Source organism: Dermacentor silvarum, chromosome 7 (genome assembly GCF_013339745.2).
Source record: "Dermacentor silvarum isolate Dsil-2018 chromosome 7, BIME_Dsil_1.4, whole genome shotgun sequence".
Classification (NCBI taxonomy): domain Eukaryota; kingdom Metazoa; phylum Arthropoda; class Arachnida; order Ixodida; family Ixodidae; genus Dermacentor; species Dermacentor silvarum.
Window position 1 is genome coordinate 114464742 of NC_051160.1, and position 22955 is coordinate 114487696.

Genomic DNA, 22955 nt, shown 5'->3' on the forward strand with positions numbered 1-22955 from the left:
TGGAACCCAATGAAACATTCGAAATAATATTCAAGCAGATAATTTAAAAATTGCTGATAATAAGGAAGCCTAAACATGGCAATGGCATATTAACCGTGCGTACCTACCAGCCGAGCACAAACAGCGGCGCCAACGGCAGCGCTGCGTACAGCTGGGTGGCCCGCCACTCCCGCGTCAGATAGTGTAGCCACGGCAGCAGCAGCATTCCAGTCGTCCAGCCGTTGCCCATCGTCATTGTCGGCATGTAGCGGAACCGCGGCGACACCGTCTCCATGACTTGGAAACCGGCAAAGGAAGTGCACAAAAGTGGGTCGAAGGCGTCGATTTGCGAATGCCGCGTTGTAGCACACCCGGCTACAAAATATTAGGGACCATGAAATCTGAGAAAAGGCTGAATATCTCCACAGCCTCACAGTGCTGCCTCGTATTTGCATTTCGGGCGTCGACTAGAATATGCTAAGAACATTGCCGTATACAGTTTTACAGCCTACTGCTACAGGCTGCTCGGGAATTAACGTTTTCTGAGATTCTGCAGTCCGTAAACTTTGGTGGCCAGGTGTACAAGCGATTTGGGCGAGAGATTCATGCATGAATCGTCGCGCTGGTGAAGTGCTTTTTGACTGTTCGGGTTATCGTATACATTGGCTTTTCTTTCCTGAAGGCGTCAGAAATCGAATTTAAACGGCGGGAAAAGAACACAGCCCGACTAAGGGGGGAAGGTAGAAATTCTAGTAGACTAGTGAGATGCGAGAAGGAAGGCGACGCTATGAGAAACACGGAATGTGATGCGTGCGGAGGGGCAAACAAATTATAATCAAACAGGATATGTTCAGCTTGGAGCGTTATTGCGTGCATAAAATGAACACGAGAAGGACAAAGAAAAAATGTCACAGTTTCGCCCTAAGGGCGAAGCAATGAATGCGATAGCAACACAGCAATGTCATACGAAGTAAGGTGAGCGGCTTTGGTAGCAACAACACGCAGAACTGTTGTCGACGCCATCGGCGTTTTGCCCGCGTTAGCTCAAAATGCGTGCGGCGTTGGTGACTGTTGCTGGAGCCTCTGATATAAATAGGCACTTGGTGCCGCAGCTAAACGTCGCCTCCCTTCCCTCCCCCTCCCCCACGGCCTCTCGCGCGTCCGAAGAAGGCGCGTTTGCTCTACATATATGGTGATTGTAAAGGAGAAAAGAGACGCCTACTTCTGCAGCCCTTAAGCGAGCACGGCGCAGAACGCGCGTTTGTTCTCCGCCGTGCGTTCACTCCCCGTGAAAGACGCGCCCCTCGCGCCCTTTCACTCGCACATACAGCGTTCGGCGCGCGGCGACGATTTCATCTCCAAATGACGTCATACGGAACCTCACGGCGACGGCGACGGCGACGGCGACGCCGACGGCAGAAATCTGCTTTTGAGTGTCCATATAATTGCTATCGCAATAAAAAAGTTGTCGCAGTTTCACCTGAAAGGTGAAGCATCAATTGCGATAGCAAATTTGTAGAGAGCTATACGGAGTAGTGATATTAGCTTTATCAGCTGTATAAACTTGGACATGCAGCAGCACCGGCAACGCGCAGAACTGTTGTCGACGCCATCGGCGTTTTGCCCGCGTTCGCTCAAAATGCGTGCGGCGTTGGTGACTGTTGCCGGAGCCTCTGATATAAATAGGCACTTGGTGCCGCAGCTAAACGTCGCCTCCCTTCCCTCCCCCTTCCCCCCCTCCCCCACGGCCTCTCGCGCATTTGCAAGAAGGCGCGTTTGCTCTACATATATGGTGATTGTGAAGGAGGAAAGAGACGCCTACTTCTGCAGCCCTTAAGGAAGCACGGCGCAGAACGCGCGTTTGTTCTCCGCCGTGCGTTCACTCCCCGAGAAAGAGCGCGTCCCTCGCGCCCTTTCACTCGCACATACAGCGTTCGGCGGCGCGCGGCCACGATTTCATCTCCATTGACGTCATACGGAACCTCACGGCGACGGCGACGGCGACGCCGACGGCAGAAATCTGCTTTTGAGTGTCCATATAATTGCTATCGCAATAAAATGAAGTACCAAAGGGGCGCAAGAACCTCAGTTCTTGAGACCCCTTCCTGCATAACCTGTGCACAAGAAATGCGACTCCTTTCGATCTAGTTTTGTTCGGGGACGTCGCCTTGATGCAGACGTGTCCGTACCCTGGACGAAAGTTTGTTCCCGGACTGAAACTTTCCCCTTGATTACCCATAATACCTCGAATACTCTAAACATCTAAGCAATATTTTGGCAAACCTTTTGATTTGTGCCTATCTATGCAATATCCTTAAGGGAATTCGAGTAAGGCGCGGAACAAGTACATAGGAGCGAACTTATAAAATGCCTTTTCTGGATATATAGAAAACCAAAAGTGTTATGATTTCGACTTGTTGCTCAAGGTGCTGATATCAAAACAATGGGGCCTGGAAAACAGGAAACAGTCAAACAAAAACGTGCTTTGTTCGTAGTTTTGGCGCTCTCTCATTCGTCAGCACTGCGTTAAAAAAAATCGCCCTGTTCACTCTCCCGTTGAACGACCCGAAATTTCGGTTACGAATAACTGTCGAAAATACAGGCGACGAAGGATTCCAAAAGTCAGGGCTGGTGAACATAGCACAAGTAAAGGCAGTTAAAGGGACACTGCTTGGGCGATGCCACAGGGCAACTGGTTTATGAGTGACGCTTCGTACAGAGAGCCTCGTCCTTACTTCTGCACAAGCTTCTCAGATTTTGTCGATATTGTTGTGCTCGCTGGCTAACAGACTCTGCCCTTCCGCAGCAAAACGCAGCCTGTTTATTCCCCAGACGAAAGCAACTGAATAGATGTTGCCCGGTTGCGTTACGATAATGAACCAGTTACACGGACAAGTGTCGGTGCACCATTCTATCGCATCATGTCACTTCGTCTTCGCAATGCACTCTCCATCTCAGTGCTTTCTTCGTACATCAAATGACCACACTGCAATGTGATGAATTCGTTGTATTCATGGAGCATTGTTAAAACATTTTTTTTTCGTTTAGTCATGACGCCTTCCGTAGCCTGAAAACTATTGCGCACTCGGGTACTGAAGTCGTATGCCGCGACTGGCTCCTCGCATCTCGTCCCATAGCGGCGGCTGACGGTTGTTTACCTCTAGTAAATTGCAATGAAGGGCACACTTGGTTGGGTTGGTGGAAACGCAAACTGGGCTTCGCCGAAAATAAGCGTGTTAACTCAGCAACTCTGAAGCGCCGGTGAGATGCAACCGGCCAAATTCGACGATGATGACGGTGCGTTGTTGACACCGCGGGCGCTTTACTTTGTCAACGCTCCATCACATTAAAAACATTGTTTGTTTGAAATCATAATGACATGCGCTAAATTCCGAAGACGTTATTTGCGCTAGGAATTCTACGCTTCTAGAGGCCATATCGGCACATAAGCAAATACAGTCGCGGTAGGCCTTCCCGCAACAGCATTGCGCGCGGGGCATAACGCGACGGCTGAAAAGTAAGTTAGTAGTTTCTACGATGAGCATCAAAAGCATGCTTTGGCTTACTCTGAGTTCTAGTAAACTCGACGCAAGTGCTGCCACTCAGAGTAAATTGCTTATCGCGGAGTTTTCGCTCAGGGACCCATCTCTTGGACATCGGCGATTGGGAGTTTGCTTTTTGTTGCCGTTATCAGTAAGAAATCCGGTTAAACTGCGATAACAATAGCTTGTAGGTCGTGTCGGCGGAGAGGTCAGCTAGTAACGTTGCTTGATATAAGAGCGGCACTGTCTACCCACGACACAGATCGGGGGCGTTAACGTCGTGGCGGTGTCGGTGCCGTACTCGCCTGGATAGAGTGTATGCGGTCAGACTCAGCAGCTGCTGAGAAGCCTCGGCCTGCTGGTCGATTGTCTGCCTATTATAGATTCGCTGTATACAGTGGTCTTCTGCCATAAATATTGAAGAAGACTGCTCCGTATTCTCTTGTATATCGCGAGGCTCACTGTACTATCATAAAATTGTAATTAATAAATAAATAAATTGCGGGCCTATAGGGAACTTAAAAGAGGCACTGATGTTACGGGCATGGCATTATAGTTTCTGCCGGAAGTACAACCATGACTGTGCACGTCTCTCACTCAGAGTGTAAATGACGTCCGAGTATCCGGAGATCGCCAGGGCCACAATGAACCTCGAGACGTAGTACATGGTGACCGAGGTCGAGAAGGCCGTCAGCGCACTCGCTCCCACTGAGAGCACAATTCCGCCCAGTATGGTCTTCTTTCGGCCGAACCTGCGCAGATTGACAAATCCTCTTATCAGGGAATATCAAAGCAGCAATCGGTACACAAAATGACTCGCCATCCCAGGCCTGCGAATGCGCATGTCCAGCGACACTGTTGCAAAGCCACCACTACAATTTAGGGGGGGTCCTGCAGTGGACATAAAATATAAGCTGATGATGATTCATGCACCAACGGAGACATCCTTTGAAGAATCTAGGAACGTTCTTCGAAGTATGTTTAGGGGAGGGCTTCACCTTTTCTGCAAGTACTTTTGCGCCAACATTTTCCACAGAGCTTGACCTTTTGTCAAAAGTACCTCCTCGCCAACAGGGAGATGATACTCTAGGTAGACCGTGGGGCGAGGATGCAGGACAGGAGTGATACACCTTCTGTAGACTTGTCAGATAAAGAGCTGTCCTTTCGTAGAAGGTATTGTGCACATGTGCAACGGTGATGAACGCAGTATAAGCACGTGTGGTGGTCACTAAAGCTTTGTTGGTAGTTTGCGCTCGTCTGTAGTCCCATGTGCTCTTTCGTGTCCGTGTTGCTCTTGCCCTGCAAAACGTTTCCGGTGCTCGGTTCGGCAGAGTGATACACAACGGAGCCATATACAGACGTGACTGTACGAGCTACAGGTTCATTAAACAACCCTTGTCACTTCCTCATGTCGTGTGCGCAATAATTTTAGGAATGTTCATTGTTATTAGACATTTGGCTTTCAGAGACTTCAGGTGTGAAATGAGTGTAAGTTTAAAGTCCGGTATGACACCTAGGAACTTGTGTTCAAAGGTAAGCGCTGACCTTGGAGCTGGATACTGAGCTCTGGGACAAGGCACCTTTCCTCGCAAAGAGCATGCACGAGCTTTTCTGGGGCTTTAGCGTAAAGCCATTCTCCTTAGCCATTGTTGAAACTTTGTTCAGCCCAAAGTGAACGTGTCGTTGATTTCAATTCAATCTGCACGCGATCAACACATGCAAAATAAAACCTACTTTGTGAAGTAACGAACGTAGAGATTTCATTTTAACAATAAAAAGGATACAACTAGGTACGTCACCCTGTGCTACACCAGTTTACTGTCTAAATGGCCTAGACAGACCATTACCAATTCTAGCTCGAAAACTACGGTGTTAGAGGTAGCTTTCAATTATGCTAAACATGTTCCCACGGACACCCATTCCCGATAGGTCTATACTAATACCGCAGTGCCCTGTGTTGTCATATATAGGCCATTTCCATACCTAGAAAAACTGAAAAAACGAGGTCGCGGGATCGAAACCCGGCCGCGGCGGCCGCATTTTGATAGAGGCGAAATGCAAGAACATCCGTGTGCTTGCGTTGTAGTGCACATTATAGAACCCCAGGTGGCCAAAATTAATCCGGAGCACACCACTCCGGCGTGCTTCATAATGAGAACTGGTTTTGGCACGTAAAACTGCAGAAATAAAAAAAAACTGAAAAAAGGATTGTTTGCGGGCAAGTTCATTGCAAATGTAAGCCTCAATGTGCACATTGCAAGATGGTTGGTTCTCGATCGGCCTTCTGGGAAACCGCATTGGTAGAAATCAATCACGCTGTTTGATTCTAGAAAATGCAAAAAACGGCGATTTATCATTTTTAGAAACGCTTACATGGCAGCTTGTGAGGGCTATCGGATGGTTGCTGTTTACCAAGGTAGAAAATTTACCCTGTTTTAAAACTGTAACAATGGTAGCTTCTTTCCATGTTGCTGGAAGGTGTCCGGCTGCCCAAATGTTGTTGAAAAGTGCGAGCAATGTAATTTGAGTGTCCATGTGCTTGTTGTTGATCATGAGTAACACGAGAATAAGGTGAGAGCAGGAGCCAACGTTTCGACAAGTGGACTTGTCTTCTTCAACGCTTCAAGACAAGTCCACTTCAAGACTTCAAGACAAGTCCACTTGTCGAAACGTTGGCTCCTGCTCTCATCTTGTTCTCGTGTTATTTCCATCTCCCGCATTCACCGTGTTTTCCATGTTGTCGATCATGTTATACGTGATCCTATCTGCTCGGGGCGCAGAACTCTAACAGACGCTCAACACTCTTCTAAGCTCGGCAATGTTGAAAACACGGTTATTTGGATCGTTTCCTCCGCATTTGCGGTCCAGTGTTTTGCGTTCTTCTATTTCTTCGTATTAAAGAATGTCTGTGAGGGCAGTGGATGCGGTTGCTGCCCCTTTGGCCTTCTTGACGCGTTCCACATTTCTGTTTCGCGTGTGTGCGAATTGATTCCCAAGAGAAACCTCTCCAAGCTTGCTCTCCTATCCTGTCGTTGTGTGTGCCTTCCCTCTGTATTCGTATGTTCATGTTCAGCAATATTTCGTGCAGTTGGGTATTGGCTTTGTTGTTGCTTCTTCCGAGACTGTCTGCAATAACCTTTCCACTTGGGAATTCGTCTACAGCCTGAACGTTTTGTTTGTGCAATTAATATTTCTGCTGAGTCAGTAATAAAAGTGGTAAAATAAGCTAGCGCGTCAGCTAAAGTAAAATCGCTTTTTAAAATGTCGTCATAAGTGAGTTGATTCTTTATAATGATCACAATCGGCGGAGCCCAGTTCCAACGAGGGGCATGTGGTGAATTAAATTTATTTTAACATATTCTTGGCAACATATTCTTGGTTTAAGCGTGAAATAACACGTACGGAGGCAGAAAACACAGGGCTAGCGCTTGTCCTGTTTTCTTCTGCCTCCATCTGTGTTCTTTCGCGCTTAAACCAAGAATATTTTACCGTACCAACTCGCCCAACTGCCCATCTTTTTGCAGTATATTGCTTGTACACAGGGCTAGCGCTTGTCGTGTCTTCTACTGCCTCGGTCCGTGTTCTTTCGTGTTTAAAGGTAATGGGTGATATGTAGGCGAAGTTCAATGTTGATGGGTAATTGAGGCTGTGGAAATAAATTACATACGTAAGTGCTCTAGAGCGTAATGAGTGTGTAACGAACGGGGCAGAATTTAACCCGTTGGCCTTGCAGAACTACAATTGCCACCGAAGCTAGATTTAGCAATACTGGGTGGAACGCTATGAAAACCTCTGTGCGAAGTTAAATGAGTTGAATCAAACAGAGCTTTTGCAAAAAACAACCTCTTGATCAAGTTTTAGAACGTGCACTATGGCCGCTATCAGCAACGCTTCCCATTTTCCCCACATTGCAGCAGGTTACATCTATATATTTGTTGGAAATGGGTGGGGTGGTCACGGTCAGTGCCATGTCTGACACATTGTTTACGTTCTTGGGCCAGTTAGAAGCCTTGCAAATAATTACTGAACCCTTGTTTTCGTTTTCTATTTTCATGCGTCATAAGGCGCTCGTAGTTGATTTCTGCGAGGCACTTGGTAAGCTAATTAAAGCACTTTGGTTATATTTGGCGGAAATATGAGACACGTTATGGGTAATCTGTAGGCTAAATTCAACGAGAGAAGCGGTGTGGATCAGTAGCAAACGGGGATAGCAGATATTCTAGTTGACATTAAGAGAAAAAAATTGAGCTAGGCAGGCCATGTAATGCGCAGACTACATACCCGGTGGACCATTAATGTTACAGAATGGGTGCCAAGGGAACGGAAGCGCTGTTCTGGACGGCAGAAAATAAAGTCGCAGTTTCGCCCGAAAAGCGAAGCATCCATTGCGATAAGAAATTAGTGGACAGTTATACGAAGTAAGGGTAGTAGCTTTAGCAGCCGTGTAAACATGCAAACATAGGCATACCAACTAAATGAACGAGCATGGTGTCACGCACGAACAAGCAAACATGAACGAATCTCACTCGATTACCGCGGCAGTAAGCGCGCCACCATCAACGAGCGAACCGCCGCTCGCATCAACGCGAACTAAGCCGCGAAAACGCAGCGCAGGGAGGACTCTGCCCCCGCCGCAGATGGCTTTCAAGATACAGCCGCCCAAACGGGCGCACGTGGCGTAGAACGCGCCCTCCCCCCTCCCTACCCTCCTCTCGGATCCGTGCGGCCCGGCGGTCGTGCGCAGTCACTTGGGCCGCGCGGAGTATAACCCCCCCCCCCCCCCCCCGCCTCACTACCCTCCCTCCGGAGCGTTGCTCGCGACTGGAAGACGGCGCGCTTCCTTCTCACTTCCCGCCCTTGCGTGCGCGAGATTCAGCCGCATCGCCGGCTCAACCTAGCACGCTTTCACTCGCACATGCAGCATACGACGCGCGGCGACGATTTTATTGCCGGCAGGAATGTGCCTGGAGTGTCCATATGATTGCTCTCGCAATAATTCGCTGAGGCAATGAAATTAGGAAATTTGCAAGCGCAAGTTGGAATCAGCAAGAGCAAAAAGGGGCAATTAAGAGATTGTTGAGTCCTACAGTGAACATAAATATAGGCTATGATGATAACGCAGTCAGTAAGATCGCGAATTTGTTTCGTTATATCGAAATTCTGTTATATTGAAATTCGATATTTTGTGCAAATAAGTGCATTCGCCGTTAAATTTTTGTTACACGGAAGGGGACGCAAATTTTTGAGAATTACAGGGCATTCGGAAAATCTAAATTTCAATTAGAACGAAAAATCATTCTGTGGAATTTGACAGTCGGCGACGAAAGATGCGGTTTCATGTCGTGTAGACGATATTTTCACATCGGCGGTACGAAGCGAAAGCACCCACGCTTTTAAACCCAATCCGCCCCCGCGGCTTATAGTGTCCCCCGCCATGGGATGAGGCTATTATGAAAAGCGCTGTAGCGGGAAGCGAATACTTCAGATGCCTCTCGCTTTAAGGTGTCTCCGAAACTCGAGGTTTCCGGCGGTCTTCTGGCCCTCCTTGGCTGGGGGTGGAACAGCGCTGGCTGCTCCGTCCAGGGGGAGTGACCGTATTCACATTCTGTGTGATTTTTGCGGCTGCCGAAAGATGTGACGCTTCCCCCCGCGCGTCACATCGCTGTAAGACGGACTAGGCTGGTTGCTCATATAGTAGCGTTGGCGTGCCTCTTGGAATGATAGTTTTAGTTTGATTGGGAGTTCGATTATTTGCTTTTCTTTTTTCCATGATGGACACGAACGGGAGTATGCTGGGTTATCTCTGTCACAGTTAGCACAGTGGGTGGTGGAAGTGCAGGAGTCCGACGAGTGCTCGCTGGATGCACATTTTGCAGAAGTGGTGCGCCCTCGGCAGCTTTGCGAACCATGCCCGAAACACTGACACTTGAAGCACCGGCGCGGATTCGGAATGTATGGCCGTACACGGAGTTTGCAGTATCCAGTTTCTAATGAGTCCCGTAGGTTGCTTGTTCCAGATGTTATGATTACGTGTTTTGTAGGGATTTCCTTGTCGTCGTGCACGATGGTTATCCCTTGGACCTTTACTGCATTCTGATCTTGCCATCCCTCGAGTAGCTAAGGTCGAGCAACTCATCTTGAGAGATGACACCGCGGACAGTGTTCAAGGATTTGTGTTGGCCCACTGAAACAGGAATGTCTCCAAAAAGCAATAAGCTTGGGAAATTTGCTGTACTGGGTCTTGTCATGAACTTCAAGAAGATGGTCGCCGCTTCCCATCTCAGCTTGCTTTTAGCCCGGGCCTAGTGATTCTGTCGAAGATTGTGACACAACAAAACGAGATATTTCGCGCACTGTCTTGGATTAGTGCGGACTGTGAATTACACGGTACTTCTGGAAAGTTTATTTCGGCTGCATGGAGAAATTGAAGGTGTCATCGGTGCGCCCCCGCTTGAGAGAGCGATGAGGGAGTGAAGGGAAATTGCATACCATAAATAACATTACTACAATATTAGGCAAGGATGTTTGCCGCCTTCTATGGAGCCCAACCAGGGGACCACAGAGGACGGGAACTATTCAGTTCTGCACACGCCAACGGTATTCTGCACACGCCAACCAAATACATATACCTAAGGTGGGATGCAATGCACAAGGTCAACCCTTACGGCCTGAGAAGTCGGAAGTAAAATGAAAAGAACGAGAAAAAAGTAAAGATTGAAAGTGAAAGAGAACGGCGAACATTGGAGAGAAGGGCAGAAAAAGTCAAGTACCGATTTCCCCCGGGTAGGTCAGTCCGGGGGTGCGGTGTTCGTGAAGCGGAGGCCAATGAGGTGTGTTGTCTCTGCCGAGGGGCCATAAAGGTCTAAACATCCGGCACTGGCTCAACCCCTAGGCTCCCCTTTCCGCCAGACACAGCTACGCGCGGGACGGCCCAATACTCATGTGCTCGGGTAAGGGGTGTAGCAACACCCCAAACGCCTGCTCACGCTGACGCCCCTCCGGGGTACCAAAACGGGTAGCCAAGATGACCGAAGAGGCATCACGCGCAAGGTCCATGCGGTCGTAGCGTTCTTAATTCCTCCGTGGAAACAGCTTGTAACATCTCACCTCGCTAGCGGGCGCCAATTAAGCAAGGAGGTGGTTGAAAAGTAGTGTTTCTGCAGGGATACGTGCACGACATCACGAGATTGCAGGGTACATAGTGAATTGTTCATGCCTGTGGCACGATCTCATTGTTAACGTCACGAAGTTTCTGTAAAGCCTTATAAGGACCTTTGTAATGCGACAATATTTTTCCTTCCAGCACTGCGGTCAGGTGGGATCACTGACGCGCAGGTAGGTACAATGGCCGTCAGTATACCTTGATCATCCCGCAGCGTTGCACGACGTGATAATAGGGGAGAGAAGGTGAGGTAATGATGATGATTAATATTGTTTATTGGCACACGGGCCAAGAGAGAAGCTGAGAATGGTGCTGAGCGTTCGGTGAGGAGCGGCAGCAAAGAACCCACGTCGAATGCTGACAGATGCAGAATGACAGGGATAAATGGTTGGTGAACGCGCACAGGTTATGTCGACACAACCCCGGTGCGGCTTCGGACCATTGCACCTGATCGACCAGGAACACTGACCCGTGCACCAATGGTATGTGGTACTCTGTAGCGACTACCTCCGATTTTTATGATGTGAGAAACACTATGCCAGGAAGCCGCGATGCTTTGGCGCGCGTTTTCAAGTGGTCGCATTAAAGACGATATAATGAATGAGTGGTCGCGCGTTCTAATAATACTGGCACACGAGCGCAGGTACGGAGTCGGCAGCTATTTAACTAAACAAAACGATTCGAGATACAATTTCTTTTTCAAAGTTCAACGACGCAGTTACTGACGATAGAAGCGGCACTGTTGCTCGTACAGGAGGGGTTATCTCAGAATGAATATTTAGTACTCACCAGTCCGAAATGTGTGATGCAGCGACTGTTCCGACGACCATGCCAGCGAGGTAGATGCTCTGGGAAGAAGAGACCATCCACCTGTTGCTGCATACCATGTTCCACTGCAAAAGAAGGGCGCATCGTTTAAAAACACAGGGAGTTTGAGAAGAAGGTTATTCATATGTAACCAAAAATACATTTCTGGCTGTACTGACTGCGTATGCAGCGCCGTGACCCATATCTTTGTCCAGAGCTGTGCGATAAGTGCTTTCCTGATGATGCATGTTTTTTTTAATGGCGCCAGGGCCAATTGTTGCCCTGAGAGCGCCAGAACAATGTTCTTAATGCTGCGAGATAATGTTATGTAAGATGGTGTATGTAGCATGGCTGTAAATGGGCCTAAAATTGCCGCAAAATGCCTAGAAACTATGCAATAAAGTATGAGCGTGCACATAGTGAGGCGTTAAATGATTCAGAGTTGACAGTGGTTGGCGATAAAGACGATGAGAACCGTGCCTGTGAATGATCATAGGATATTCTAAATTGCTGTCCATTTATGCAAGGCTGAATTATCGCTTGGCCTCAGCAATGGGCATACACCTGCCGAAGCAGGTGCACTGAGACGAGCGACACTTGTTAGGTAACAGCAATACGTCTCTTCCATGTAAATGAGCGGGCGGCAAACTAAACATGCGATAGTAGATAGCGGCCCTGTGTAGATATAGTTTGCAATTTGCCAACTTCACCTGATGCATGCCATCACAAGTGGTTCTCTTCCAAGGAACGGCGCAGGATGTAGTATGCGTTGCGTATAAATTCAATTCGAGGAAAATATTTCTTTGTCAGTTTTTAAGTGCTTGTAATCAATTAGGACATGTACTACAGTGAGCATATTCCCAACCCTGCTGCAGCTGAGGGGTTCATTTTCAGTGAGAAGGTAAGAGTGCGTCCAAAGTGCGTGGCCTATTCTTAGTCGGGTGAGTGCCACATTAACTTGACTTGCTTTGTTTCCACTGACTCAGTTACCTAATTATTTGGGACTTTACCAAGTACTGTTTATTCAGCGTTTCTTTATCACACTCTTGTTGCTGCCCGCGGCCCCAGGAGGGACGGATGTAAAATTACGGCCAGCGTGCACATTGCCTTCAATGCATCTCTGCGCAGGCACCCTAAATAATGTTATGTTGTGATTGGATATATGTGCCCTGCAAAGCTAAGAGTGGAGCCCATTCAGCAGACGTTTTTTGTGCTTCTTTAAGTGTTTCACTCTTCTTCGCACACTTAACGAGTCTGTAAAATTACAGCTCTGTTAATCCTTTGTTTTGTGATGTATTTCACAGTCGACATTATTGCAAAAGCCTTGGCAGGAAAAATACTCATTTGTGGACTGAGAAGTCTTGACAACTCAAACGATGACCGAACCGTGGCAAAGGACACTTTCCCAGGAGATTCAGAAGCGTCCGTATAAAATTCAGGGCAGGGGTATTGCAGGGCAGGGTCTGAAATTGTCCCCCGACAAAAGCGTTGCTACGGCTTTCACGCGGAGGCGTATGGAAAAATACCCACTAGCTAGTGTTGGGTGGCCATACTCTTCCATACGCCAAGACACAAACGTTTCTTGGAGTGACGATCGATAGGCCTCACATAAGGCCTATAGGCCTCAAGTGAAAAAACTGAGTGAGATTTCCTCGGCGTCGCACGTACTCCGATTTTTAGCCGGAGCACAGTGGGGCAGCAACTTTCAATCAATAGCGCTGCTCCGTAAGGCCTATGTCGACCGAACACTACTGTATTACCTCCCAATCCTACACAAAATGTCTCCCACAAGCAAGAGAAACCTTGAGGCAGCACGGAACAACTGCATTCGATTATTTCTTGGCCTTCCGAAGGGGTCGTCCCGCTCAGGAACTGTAGCAGAAGCTGGATGCCCACCTCTTGAAGTGCTATCTTCGCAGGAGACACTTCGGATTCACCTCAGACACGTCATTCATACGAAGAGCCACTTTTTAAAGGATATATCTAGAACCCGTGCTACACCTAACTTTGGGCAGGCCGTCGGAAGCATATCTATTTCGATTCCTGCTCAGGCGTCACAAATTATGCCACGAAACATTTTACCATGGACACTGTCACCACTGGGAATCGTGCCATATATCCCAGTAATCAGTGCGAAAAAGAAAATGCCTCAAGCAGCGGCTTATCAGACAGCTTTGGAATATATGCACAAAGAATACGCAGCCGCAATGCATATTTTAACAGATGGCTCTCCAACTCCAGAAAGCGCATCGTGCGGACTTTTTGTGCCCTCTATAGGGCAACGTTTCTCATTTCGTCTTGAGCGAGCGAATCATCTACTTCAGCAGAGCTATATGGCATTAAGGACGAGAAGCAATTTTGGAGCAACAAATGGACATGATTTGCCACGATCTGTTAACGTTACCCAGCATCTGAGGTCCAATGCCCGGCCCTTCAAAACAGCGGCAGGTTTTCGATTTATTGTTCAAATACCTGTCAGCAATTGGTCTAATCGGAAAGCTTTAAAGATTCCCCTTTTCATATAAAAAAAACCCAGATTTACCCGCCATCTCAACTGGAAATATTAGTATCAGGTACGCTTGCGCATTTCGTAGTTATTTTACAGCGTAGCTGTATACTTCTCGGTGGCCGGAAAATTTGGTGGCGTAAATACAAAACGCCAGGTTAACAATTGAAGGCAAACGGCATATATATATATATATATATATATATATATATTATAAAGGAGGTTATAAACCTCAAATTATAAAGGAGGTTGATTGGACGAAGGGCCGATGACGGGTCGAGCGTTCCACCGAGCACAATCTCTAAGCACGAGCTTCTGCGGCACGCGATGCTGTTGGCAATCCTGCTGCTTAAGTCCAGACGTTCTTCTTCATTACAATATATATATATATATATATATATATATATATATATATATATATATTGAAATTATGCGTCTAAACCCTTTAGGCTGTGCGCCAATACGACGCCACGGATTTCAAATAACATTTATTGCGATGGCAAATATATGGACATTCCAAGCGGATTTCTGCCGTCGCCGTGAGGTTCCGTATAAAGTCCAAGGGCGATAAAACCGTCGCCGCGCGCTGTATGCTGTATGCGTGCGTGAAAGCACGCGACGGACGCGCGCTTTCACGGGGAGCGAACACACGGCGGAGAGCAAACGCGACGTCTTCTGTTGCGCGAAAGGTCGTGGAGGGATGGGGGGCGACATCGTGCTGCGGCACCAAATGCGTATCTTGCGACCTGGCGCAAGGAGAACTAGAATCTCACAGGGGAAAGGAGGAAAGGGGGAAGGCAGCGCGGGAGGGAGGGGGTTATGGCTTCTGCTCTGCGAGCAACTGCGTATTTGTACTTAGTGCCGCGGCGGGCGGTTGCGCGCACCGTATCTTGAAAGCTATCTGAAACACGGCTCCTACCTTTGAATGCGCTGTGCTTTCGCCGCTAAGTTTCCCTTGAAGCGATAGACCGCACGAACTTTCGCTCGCTGCTGCTGGCGCGCTTGCTCCTGCCAGCGTTTTGACAGCGGTTGTGTGCGGTCATCGAGTTTGGTGTATTCATGTTTGCTTGTGCGAGTTGAAATCAGGCGTGTTAATTTAGTAAGCGAATGTGTCCAAATTTATAGAGCCGATAAATCTACTATCCTTACTCCGTATAGTTCTCTACTATTTTGCTATCGCAATTGATGCTTCGCCTTTCGAGCGAAACTGCGACTTTTTTTCGTATTTACACCGGTGTGGTGCAGTAAGAGAGGGTTCCCTTATAATAATATGCAGCCCATCTATGACTGTAAAAATTTAGTAGGCCTAAGCAGACGCCGTCAATATTTATGACGTCAAGTCGAGAAGGTGCGGGAACTTCATGGAGGAGTCGCCACAAATGTTGCGTTTTAGCGTCTCTCCTAGCTTACCAAGCTTCACGTTATCAGCGGATTATTGTTGTTGTTGTAAAAGGGTAATTTAATAATACAGCCCAAATAATTTTGTTTGTTAGTGTTGGTTTGAGCGGTAGTGACATGATATTTCCGACTTGTCATTTTCGTGCTAAGTCAAGGTTTAGCAAGAAACCCGTATTTTACTACGATAGCTTTTTAGGAAACAGTTACAGTTTCACATCGCCTGCTTTAATGCAATACCATGAAAGGCGGCTTAGCCCACTTAGGAGTATTCGTGCTCTTCTTGATGAAAAATAAGGGCCGATTACGAAGGAAGCCAAGTCTAGCACAACGTCTGAAAGCGCTAGTTGTCACGAGGTAGGAATACGAGAAACTAGCACAAGACAAGCGTGCGGGCAATTATGGCCTAATACTTAAGGCATTGGGCTGCTGTGCTGGAAGACAGAAGCTCGATCCCAGCATCCGTCACGTATGTCTTTGTAGCATTATATGCGGACTTCAAGTACCTTGGAGCTACCTGACGCAAATCTCGGGGCGTGTTGAGCGCACGCGAGCGCGTCACAGTGTGCGCGAAATCAGAAGTTTTTAAGAGATACGAGGTACACAAAGGTAAGTTTCATAACTGTTTCATAACCCGTGAGGCGCGCATCTGCCCGGACGTCACAATCGTCACATTCTAAGTTAGCCGTGCTACGTTCTGGCCTAAATTTTATTAGAAAAGAATTATTCTCAAAGGGCGAACGAGAACAGGAACAATACTTGAGAGTTCTATTTCACTCATTGTAGCTGCACTTCAAAGTAGCAACAGCAATTAGAACGCGACGTCGAAAGTTGCCGAGAGAAACTAAGTTGAGAGAACTAAAATTCAGGACAAGGACAGATGTCATCCGTCCTTACGGGGTCATGTAGAGCTTTATACATATTTTTTTAGCTCCTAAGGGATAGCTCTACTTTTGTGGCTTGGTCTGTGAGGTTCGGAACAGAACGCTATAGGTGAAAGTATGACAGCCCTTCTGTACAACAGCGCTGATGTACGACAGCGCTGCTGTGTATATATGAGCCAGGAAAACGATGGAACATATTTTTAATAACGCGTATTTACTTTTTAAACACAAACGAACGAGGCAAGCAAAATCTTACAGGACTCAATGGTACTTAAAAGGCACCTGGGGAATAGCAATATGGAAAAGATTGAGATAAGCAATGGCCGTAAAATTGGTGGGGAAAGCAGATCTGCCAATCATGAATGGAATATACAGAACGTTTAGAAATACCCGGGTAAAGTAAGCTTGTAAAGCACCATACCTCTTCAGTGACCGTTTTGCCATATACACTGCGGTCGTAGACCCAGGATTCGCACGGTTCGCTGGCATTGGTTCCAGCTAAGCTGAAACATTGAGCCGTGCTGTTCGTCCATATTTGGTGGCCGCCGCCGCTGAATGACGCCACAGTCTCGTTGACTGCGTCGGCACAGCGGAACTCGACTGCTGACGGTGCCACGAACACTGACATCATCAGGTTCCACGTGACAGGAAGGCCTCGGATAAAGGCGAACACGAAGATGACCACGTGGCATCGGGACAGCTTGTCCAGCACGGTGTCCACTGTAGCGGCAGCCATCTGCAGGCACTGTAACAGACGACGGCAACCTGGGGTTATTTACCATGAATCTAAGGATCGTTCCAAAAGGATTTTTGCATTCCGCCCCATTGGGCCGTGGCCGAACCCGCGAGCTCACCCTTAGCAGAACGCCACCGGCACTGAGTCACAGCGCTGAACTCGTGTACTGCACAGCAACTCATGCGTCGATAGCTGAGGATGTGATTTGCTTCAATACACGTGTTCAGCACTCTGCCTCACACTTCACCTTTAGACCTTCACCATTATACCTCACGTCACGTGAAGCCACGGTGACAACGCCACTGGAGCGGTGGCCGTGATGTTGGCGGGAGGTTTTGCTGCTACACATACACAAAGTTAGAAATCAGTAGCAGATTTCATATAGATGTAAGCAATAAAAAATAGCAACGGCCGACTTAATAGGAGCGCACATGGACATACAGGATTGACCAGTCCGCCGTTAGTGGTGATCGGGGAAGCCGGATCAAGTAAGGTGTAAAAGCGATTCGAGCGCTATTAACACATGACACAGGTGGTACAACAGCGCATAGTTAGGTCACAAGGTGCGAAAGATAATGACACTTACAAAATGTTAAAGCTACAAAAATTCTGAGAATTGTCTACTAATGCGTAATCATTGTTTAACTTGGCTGTGACTTCGCTTATGCTTAGTTTTCCTTGCTTTTCCTAGCTTATACGCGTCTACTCATGGCCTTTTCGCTCGCAAAGAATGCTTAGGCTTTAGAAGACCACTGTTAGATTTTCTCGCCGTATCCTGCCCCTTCAAAGCTATCGTACTAATTGAGCCTCCGCCTTCGCCGCCAGTCTCCGTAGCAGCTATCGCTGGGAATGAGTAAAGAAAAACAATCTCCGCCGGGATTGAACACGGGCCAGCTGCACGGGAGTCAGCTTTTCTACCACTGAGTCACGCCAGCTTTTTTTTTTCATTCGTAGTACTTATTACGAATATAAAACGTCCATGCATAAGATATTTACATAGCGGCCAAAGCAGTCATAGCCGCGTCTACAAGCACAAAACACTTCACAGTACAGTTATTACAGTAAACAGTTCTATAAAAGGGAGGCAAAAGGATACACTGCATCAACAATGGATACCAGCCTGATTGGAAGTCTCTCTGATCATAAAAGTACTTCAGTTGTGAAATCACCCGAATGAAATGCGACTGCCCAGATACAATTGGTTCTGCATTCCGATGGAACATGCGAGTTTTCCCTAAACTGAGTAACGCCATAAGTAAGCATGTCAAAAGGCACATCTTCACATTTCGGTGGCATCAGATAGCGTATCTGTATGAGGATTTATATGATGATCCCTTTTAAAAGATCCTTTTGGGTACGTCCCAAAACAATATGGCGTCTTTGCAATCACTAAAGCAGTGTTCTATAGTTTCCGGTACATTACAAAGACGGCAGTTATTCGAATATACAAAATGCCTTTTCAATTATTGCGAGAGCAAATATATGGACACTTCAAGCGGATTTCTGCCGTCGGCCTCGCCGGCGTCGTCGCCGTGAGGTTCCGTATGAAGTCCAAGGGCGATAAAATCGTCGCCGCGCGCCGTATATGTGAGTGAAAGCGCGCAAGGAACGAGTGATATCACGGAGAGCGAACGCACGGCGGAGAGCAAACGCGACTTCCGTCACGCGAAAGGTCGTGGGGGTATGGGAGGGAGGGGGGCGACGCTGTGCTGCGGCACCAAATGCGTATCCTGCAACCGGGCGCAAAGGGAACTGGTCACTCAATCCCCCACGCGAAAGGAGGAAAGCGGGAAGGCAGCGCGGGAGGGAGCGGGAGGGGCGCTTTTACTCTGCCAACAACTTTGCTTGTGCTTTGCGCCGGTGCGGGCTGTCACGTGCCCCCCATCTTGAAAGCAATCTCCACACGGCTCTGACCTTTGTATGCGCTGTGCATTCGTCGCTCAGTTTCCGTTGAAGCGATAGACCACACGTACCTTCGCTCGTTGCGGCGGCTGCGATTGCTGCCAGCGTTTTGACAGTGGTTGTCTGCGGTCATCGAGTGTGATCTATTCATGTTTGCTTGGGCGCGCTGACACCACGCTGGTTAATTCAGTTAATAAGTGAATATGTCCAAGTTTATGCAGCCTTAAAACTACTATCGCTACTCCAAATAGATCTCTACTTATTTGCTATCGCAATTGATGCTTCGCCTGTCGGTCGAAACTGCGACATTTTAAAACCAGACTTTAACAGGTAACCTGTCAGTATGCACTTTGAAGAAGAATGTTTTGGAGTGTGGAGAAATAGGCATTTTACAGACTCGTGCAAGCACGTCATGTCCAGGTAAGCCGATGTACAGCGATCGGAATAACGGAGGTTTAAAAACATATCAATTAGATCTTTATGCAGAGTTTTCCTTGAGATAGAGAATAAGTACTCATTTGAGAACCTTGCTGCCGGAAAGCGCACTGAGAGGTACACTCAACGCATGAATCTCTGCAAATATGGACGTGAAGCAATATCTGCCGAAATTACTAAATTTGGTAAAACGTGGACAAGATTAACTTGGAAGAACGCCCGAAGTAATGGGTGAGAACAGTCTCGAAAAAGAAGAAACGAGACACTAATTGTCTAACGTAAAGGTGTACTAGGCCTAGACTGCCTGCACTAAATAGTCTGAAAATATTATCACACCTCATTGGCTCATAAGATAATGACAAAATAAAGGTTTCAAAGATTCGGTAAACTGCTGTATGTAAACCCTGGAACAATGAATTATTTGCAGCACATAGAAGAGTTTTATAGCCAAAAATAAATTGCACGCTTTAGCTCTGCCAAAGATTGAGAGATCATGCGCAACGAATGTTTGGGCATAACGCTTTAGGGTTGGTACACGTTCTCTCCAGTAATGTGCACTTGACTTCTATGCATCCAATGGAACGCACAGGTATTTTGGTGGCTCACAAGCCTATTCAATACCAGCAAACTGTGTCGGCTTAAAGATCCATGAGCCGAACCAAAGCCCCGAACTTTTAGCACAGTTCATTCGTGCACCAGAGATGGTGCCAAATTATTCTATCTTGGATACCACAGTTCTGATACTGGGTTTGTCCGTACAAAAGAAAGCGAGGTCGTCTGCATATTCCAGCACTTTTACCTCTGTTGCAAAAACACTCAGACCATGAATATTACTAGAGTGAATTATGTTTAAACACAGTGGTTCTAAGTAAACGCCAAAAAGTGATGGCGACATGGGACAACCTTGCTTCACAGATGAACGAATGTGTTGTATTCTGCTTGTTTCGATTTAGAATTGAGTCTGACTACTGGCGCCTCGCCGCGCCTAATGTTGTAATCAGCGCGACCGTTGATCCCTTCCCCCTCTCCGAATAAACGGAATCGTCGTTTGGTCCCCAACAGGAGAAGTCGTTTTGTTTTCTCAGTGGCGCTTAGCGCCCCGGCCTTTAGGCCTCACCGCGTAGGTCATGCGCGTCCGGCCGCCTCGCCGTGCGAGACCCCGACACATCGAGGACACTCGATACCACATCTTGGCGACTCGGTAATACCACAAAATTCACACAGGCTTGGGCAGGTGACCATTAACAATCAAACGACTTTAACAATCGTTATAGCTGTAACGGAATAAAGGAGACTCAGAGACAGCACCCGTTCCTGGGCCAGCTGTTCTATTATCTGTCCACCTCCTCCTCTTCCTCTACTTCGCTCCTCTCTCAAGCAGCCGAGCCCCGGTGCCATTCTTCCACATCACACTCGACCACGCTGCGGACCTCAAAAACAAAACAGAAGCGACAGTTCAGACCAATCGGCGTAATCTTTTTTTTTTTTTTTTTTTTTTGAGGCGCGACACGTGCACGGCGAAGTTATTTCTTTTCCGCCGCTCGAGTCCAAAGCTTGGATCCGAGAAGCTAACGCGCCATGTATTATCTCCTACGCGCTTGGTAATGGTGTAGGCCCCCTCGAACTTTGCGAGTAGCTTCTTGCCCGGACAGTTGCCGCCTCTTCGCACACGCACCTCGTCTCCGATGTCGTACGCAGGGGCAGGTCGGCGGAGGCGGTTTTGTTTTTCTTGCACTTGTGTGGCTTTTTCCTTCGCCGCAGCTTTGATCTTCTGGCAGACAACTCTGAGACTGTCAGCGCGTGTGACGCTAGCGGGAACATCTAGCCTGAGGACCGCTTTCAGCTGGGGCAGCTTCCCATATGCGATTTCAGGCGCGGGTCCAGGGGGGATGTCCGGATGTCCTGACCCCCCCCCCCCCCCCTCAGATTTCTGTATCGCCCCCTCGCTGATAGGGGGATGGCCCTGTCACAAAAAAATATGGCCACCAGCATTCTTCAAAATTATTTTTCGTGAGTACCAGTGGTATCAGCCATGTAGAAGTAAACCTAGCTCGCTCACAAGCTTAGTTGTACTCCGTAGGGGTGTGGTGTCGCGAAGTTGCCGTAGTTAATTTTTCTCATGAACACCTTGGACCTCCTGGCGCCGGCCGCGCCTTACTCGTCCCGTCGGTGGCGTCGTATAAACGAGGGGACGTCCCTTTTGCCAAGCACGCCTTCGCGCCTGATCAACTTAGTTCCGCATTGGGGTGTCATCGGTTGCCTCATTTGCTGTCATCGGTTCTGCGACCAACCTGCTTAATGAAAGAGATCTCTCGCTGAAATGTTCATATATAAATAATAACAACTAACAGCTAAACTAAGAACTACGCATAGGCAACTTTTTTTTTAAACTGTAGCCCTCATTGTGATCACAGTTACACGTTGACAATATCCAGTACGAGCACAGTACCGTTCGTACGCTACAAGTTTTTCATTGTAACTTCGCAGTTTTATTGTCGTACATTTAGCATAGGAAGCGCAAAGCCGCCGGATCCATTTATCTGACTGGGCCTTCTCGCGGAGCGGGGCGAAGCCTCGAGCCGCGGCTGTGAAGTGGGGGAGCGTGACGACAGCGGCCAACGCCAGCGCGCGGGCCTAGGATGGCGTCGCGTGGTTAGAGAAACGGGAGCAGATGCGCGCCTTGTGTAAAAGGATGGCGTCGCGTGGGAAACAAAACATGAAGACGCTGGCTCGCGCTCTCGGCTACTACGCCACATCGTTCTTCTTGTAGGTGGCGTCGTGAGTCTTCATACGCGGTGATTCGCATATCGTAAACAACCAGCGTAGTGGTTGCCGCGTTGGGGCAGAGCGTTACGCCCGTATTCAAGAACGTTCCTCTAGTCAATACAACACCTCGACTCAAGATGAAAGATAGCACCGCCATCCCTCCAAAGAAGTGGTCACTGAGCTTCATGATCATTCCTGGGAATTCTTGAGAATTGTCACGTCTTTATCACTCGAGAGGCGGCGCTGTGCTCAACAAGGTGAAGTGGAGGAAGAGCTTCGAGTCGAGGGCTGTTCGAGAATTGGGAAGTTAGTCCTACAAAGCAAACGAAGGTGTCTCAGCCGAACACAAAGAATCTTCTTAAGGAAATCAAGGTGTCCCAACAGAACTCCAAAGACGGACCCGTGCTTACGCATTTATAACGAACCTGCGACATATCATCCCAAATTTTATTTTAAGAAACAAAACAGGCTAGATATACCGGGTGTTCAAAATTAAGCTTTATGGTTTTCTTAAAATTAGGCACTGGGAAGCACGTGAAGACCACCTGTGCAAATAAGTTGTGTGGCCAGGTGGACACAAAGTGAGATAATTATCGCTGTCAGCAGCCGAATTAACTAAAATTGAATAATTAACTTTTTATTGACTGCAGTAAGTGTGTATGTTTGTATTCAAAAGTTAGAGGCAGTCGTGTTTCTACACACTTTCACTTGGAAGAATTCTTCTAGCATGTCTATGCTCCGAGATATCCAACTCCAAATTTTAATGGTCGTTCGCATGATTACGCATGCAAGAGAGTGAGGATCGGCGCAAAGCTCCTCCCTGATGTGACGCGGCTGTTGG

The 22955-nt window shown here is 47.8% G+C and overlaps 1 protein-coding gene across 1 annotated transcript in view; it reads right to left on the bottom strand.

Annotated features, from left to right (window-relative positions):
- Nucleotides 1–8: 8 nt before the first annotated feature.
- LOC119458364 (solute carrier family 22 member 7-like) overlaps nucleotides 9–22955 on the bottom strand; it is a 31346-nt gene continuing 8399 nt past the window's right edge. Inside the window, exons 2-5 of the mRNA XM_037720195.2 lie at nucleotides 16697–17020; nucleotides 11473–11576; nucleotides 4119–4273; nucleotides 9–276 (exon numbers count right to left, since the gene is read on the bottom strand). Coding sequence (XP_037576123.1) covers nucleotides 104–276; nucleotides 4119–4273; nucleotides 11473–11576; nucleotides 16697–17011 — 747 coding nt within the window. The 5' untranslated portion in view covers nucleotides 17012–17020 and the 3' untranslated portion in view covers nucleotides 9–103. The remainder of the gene's footprint in view (nucleotides 277–4118; nucleotides 4274–11472; nucleotides 11577–16696; nucleotides 17021–22955) is intronic.